The 3,994-nt window shown below is 29.6% G+C and overlaps 1 protein-coding gene across 1 annotated transcript; it reads left to right on the forward strand.

The window, feature by feature from the left end:
• LOC109330753 (transcription factor bHLH25-like) lies at positions 1–3,784 on the forward strand. Its single transcript, XM_019565035.1, has 4 exons — positions 1–147; positions 493–933; positions 1,609–1,980; positions 3,369–3,784. The coding sequence occupies exons 1-4, from the start codon at positions 88–90 to the stop codon at positions 3,444–3,446; spliced, it is 951 nt and encodes a 316-aa protein (XP_019420580.1). The 5' UTR covers positions 1–87; the 3' UTR covers positions 3,447–3,784.

The raw sequence follows: 3,994 nt of genomic DNA on the forward strand, positions 1-3,994 counted from the left end.
AAATAATAGTCTCATTGTTCATTGTTTCACGAAATAGTATATAAGTATTGCTATTAAATTTATTTCTGTAACCCCTTTTAATTTATTATGGAGGAATCAAACACACCGATAGACGCATCAGCATCAACATGTTGGTTATCTGATTTGGTAAGAAATTCATTTTAATTCCTCCATATATCTTCATATGCTTCGGTTAAATTATTATGGATACTTTACGTATGGTTCATGAGACATCTTAATACTGATTATGCATTGATGAATTTATTATGTTTTAATATGGTTTCGGATGATACAAAAATTTCATGTTTAACCAGCAGTTTACCAATAAGCTTTTAAGTTGTTCCAGCTGTCATAACCCAATTTTCATATAGAAACTAGCTTTGCGACTTAAATGTAAACTGTAAGATTTGCTCAACACCACTAGGTCCTGATCCAATTTGTTATAAAAAAATTGTTGTTTGGATTTTATTTAGATGTTTTTCTTTTTTACAGGAAATAGATGATTACAATTTCTTTCTAGAGGAATGCAACTTGAACAACTTGTTTGATGTTGATAATGAAGAGTTTCTTTCACATGACATAGCAAGTGCAATGCAGGGGAACACAAGTAGCAACACATCCAGCATCACTGAAAATTCATCACTAAATTTTTTTCCCTCTTCCTCAATTTCCTATTTTCCGTCTCAGATTTTGTCTTTTGACAACACCACCACCCAGTTTTATGATTTTGACTGTACCTTAAACCCTTCAAAACATATCTCAGCTAAGACCACAAAAGGGTCCTCAAAAAATCAAAACTTTGGAACAAAAACCACACTTGGTAAAAGATCTGCAGCTCGTACTTATGATCACATCATTGCTGAGAGAAAGCGAAGGGAGAAGCTTAGTCAGAGCCTCATTGCTCTTGCAGCCCTTATTCCTGACCTAAAGAAGGTACACTCTATCCTATTATTCTCATAAAATAATTCCATCATTAAAGTGATCTCAATCGAGTTCAATCCTTATGACTCCTTTTCTTAATATAATAATAAAGTAGTTAACCTTTTCTCCTCACAAAAGAGGATAGGAACATGGTTAAATGAATAAAAAAGGGATGGATTCAACTTGAGGTGGATCATATGTCCTTAATGATATCATATTTCCTATCTTAAATCAATCATATATTGTCATATGAATAAAAGAAAATTTTAAAAAATAAAAAGTAATATCCTAATTGGTTTAGAACAGAGAATATGACACTATTTAAAACAGGTGATTTTTGTCTTATAATTAACTTTCCATACTTACTAAACTGACTCTACTATACGGAACTAAAGCAGTGAAATTATAAGGCAACTCAAATTATAATCTATATCATCCTTGATAACCTAATGTTCAATTAGTCTTTCCTCATGGAATTAATAAGGAATGTTCTCTTAATTTAGTTCTAGTTTAAGGGTTTCTGAAATGCCTAATAACTTTATTTATCCATCTAAACATTATCATTTTTTTATAAGCATTAAAATTTATTAATAAGAAAAAGTATAAAGTTGGAGATTGATAATTTATTATTGTTTACAAAGATGTAATTGCTTATTGGTTGTAACCAATTAATCAATTAATCCACAGGTAGACAAGGCTTCTGTACTAGGGAATGCTATCAAGTATATTAAAGAACTTAAAGAACGTGTATCAATTTTAGAAGAAGACAGCAAAAGGACAAGGGTTGTGGTCCTAAAGGATCCAGAACTGAATGGAGAAAATTATGATTCCTCATCATGTGAAGAGGGAAGCATTGAAAATTCCTGTGGTAGTGAACCACTCCTCCAAGTGAAAGCAAGAATGTCAGGGCAAGAGGTGCTACTTCGGATCCATTGTCAGAAGCAAAAGGATCTTCTGGTCAAAATATTGGCACAAATTCAAAGTCTGAACCTCTTTGTTGTCCATAGCAGTGTCTTGCCATTTGGAGATTATTCTCTTGATATAACCTTCATTGCTCAGGTATAGGGCACTCTCAACCTAAATTTAGAGAATGTGGCGTATATTTTAATGATGGAATTTCTACTGATTGCACCTCTGGAGAGAAAACAAAGTTGGTTACGTTCATAATTGCTGCACGATTCACTAATTGCTGTCAGTGTGAAAGTAATAAAAGAATGGAAGAATGTGAAGGAGATAGAAAATCAGCACAGTAAGTATAAATGTGGGGTGCATTCTAAGGAGTTTGTTGTACCTTGAGTAAAAAGGAAAAAAGTTATTTAATTTTTGAAAAGATATAAACAATTATAAAATAAGTTATATGTCTTATTTAAGGACAATAATAGAGTTAAAATGTTAAGGATGTTATAAGAGATTAAAAAAATGAAGGGATAAAATTTGGAAGAAAAGAGGGGATAATGTTATTCCTAGGAAATAATAGATCATTTAGCCTATTAAAATTATAAAGGTGAGATATGTTAATCCTTCTTTATTTGCCATCCATTTTAGTTCGCTTGTGTCAATAATTTAGATATCAATTTCCATTACTAATATATTTTGTTTGAAACTAAATTTATACATGATTTACTTCTTTAGAAAGTTATCATATGTGGATGGAAAAAATGCTCGTTGGGAGAGTTAGTCACACGTATCTGTGATATTCCCGGCTCGAACAGGATTCCCTCTAGTGCGAGGATACCTGTAGAAAAAAAAAACAGTGACTCGTTTTATAATATTGACCAATTAAATTAGGTGTTATAAATAGTATATTAGTTATCAAACAGAAGAAGATATTGATATGAAGAAGATATTGATATGATGATATAGTCATCATAAAAGTTCATACCTATTTTTACTTACATAATTTATATGTTAAAATAAAATATGTGATTTTGTGATAAACCATATTAGAAATGTAAATAAAGGTTGTAGTTAATTGTGTTTAATCATTCACAATAATATTTTGATAATAATTAAGTTGCTTTTATAATTTATTTGTAATTTTAAATGAAACATATATGACCTGTATATTTTAAAACCAATCAATTTTAATTAGTATAATTATTGTACCATATTAATATTTACGATTAGTTTATTTTCACATCCATGATTAAAAGGTTTTGTTAGGAATAAAAATATTGTCCACGCTTTTTCAGTACTCAATTTAGATCTTTTATTCTTAAAAATATCAAATGAATGATTCAAAATTTAATACATTCAGGATTTAAAATATTTTTAGTGAATACTTTTTTATTAGATCATGTCAGAAATATAATTCATTCTATTATCTTAGATTTATTTTATCTCCTCTCTCTTACCACCATGACTTTGATTTTACTTAATATAAAAACTTTCAATTTAAGATCTATTAATAATTTAGTGTAACTGTATTTGAATATTACTATTTGCAGATGGGTGAAGGTTACAATTTGACCGTGGAGGATCTTGTAAAGAACATACACGCGGCTTCAATGAAGTGTATGTCATAATAACGTGAACGTGGGGCAAGTGTGGTGTGATGCTACTCCCAAAACATTCACTGAAAGTCCAAATAACATTTAATGTACTTAGCAACCAAATCCCAACATGAAAATCTTTTCTGTAATGGTCGATATTTGCTCTTGCTGTGTTTTCTACCTGTCTTTGATAATTGTCTGTTAGACCTAAAAAATAATAATTTTGTTGGGAGTAGGACTATTTTCATTGCACGGCTTAACAAGCGCTTCAGCAGAGAGTAGAAGTTTTAATGGTGATGAGTTGACAACTTCTGATGTAAAATAGAATATTTCTGTGATTCAAGGATGTTATTGTTGAAGATTGGTCCATCACAAGTTGCTTTAAGTTTATGCAGGGAAAATGTTAAAGTTTCGTTAATGAGTAAAATATCTATTCACTAAGAATTTATATAAGATGATATATATATATATATATAGTAATATTGTTTAGTGTTGTGATTTTAATTTAACTAAAATTACTATATATTATATGTGAAATTTGAATGAAAATAATATAATTATTGATATTTGATAGACATATT

Source organism: Lupinus angustifolius, chromosome LG17, assembly GCF_001865875.1.
Source record: "Lupinus angustifolius cultivar Tanjil chromosome LG17, LupAngTanjil_v1.0, whole genome shotgun sequence".
Taxonomy (NCBI): domain Eukaryota; kingdom Viridiplantae; phylum Streptophyta; class Magnoliopsida; order Fabales; family Fabaceae; genus Lupinus; species Lupinus angustifolius.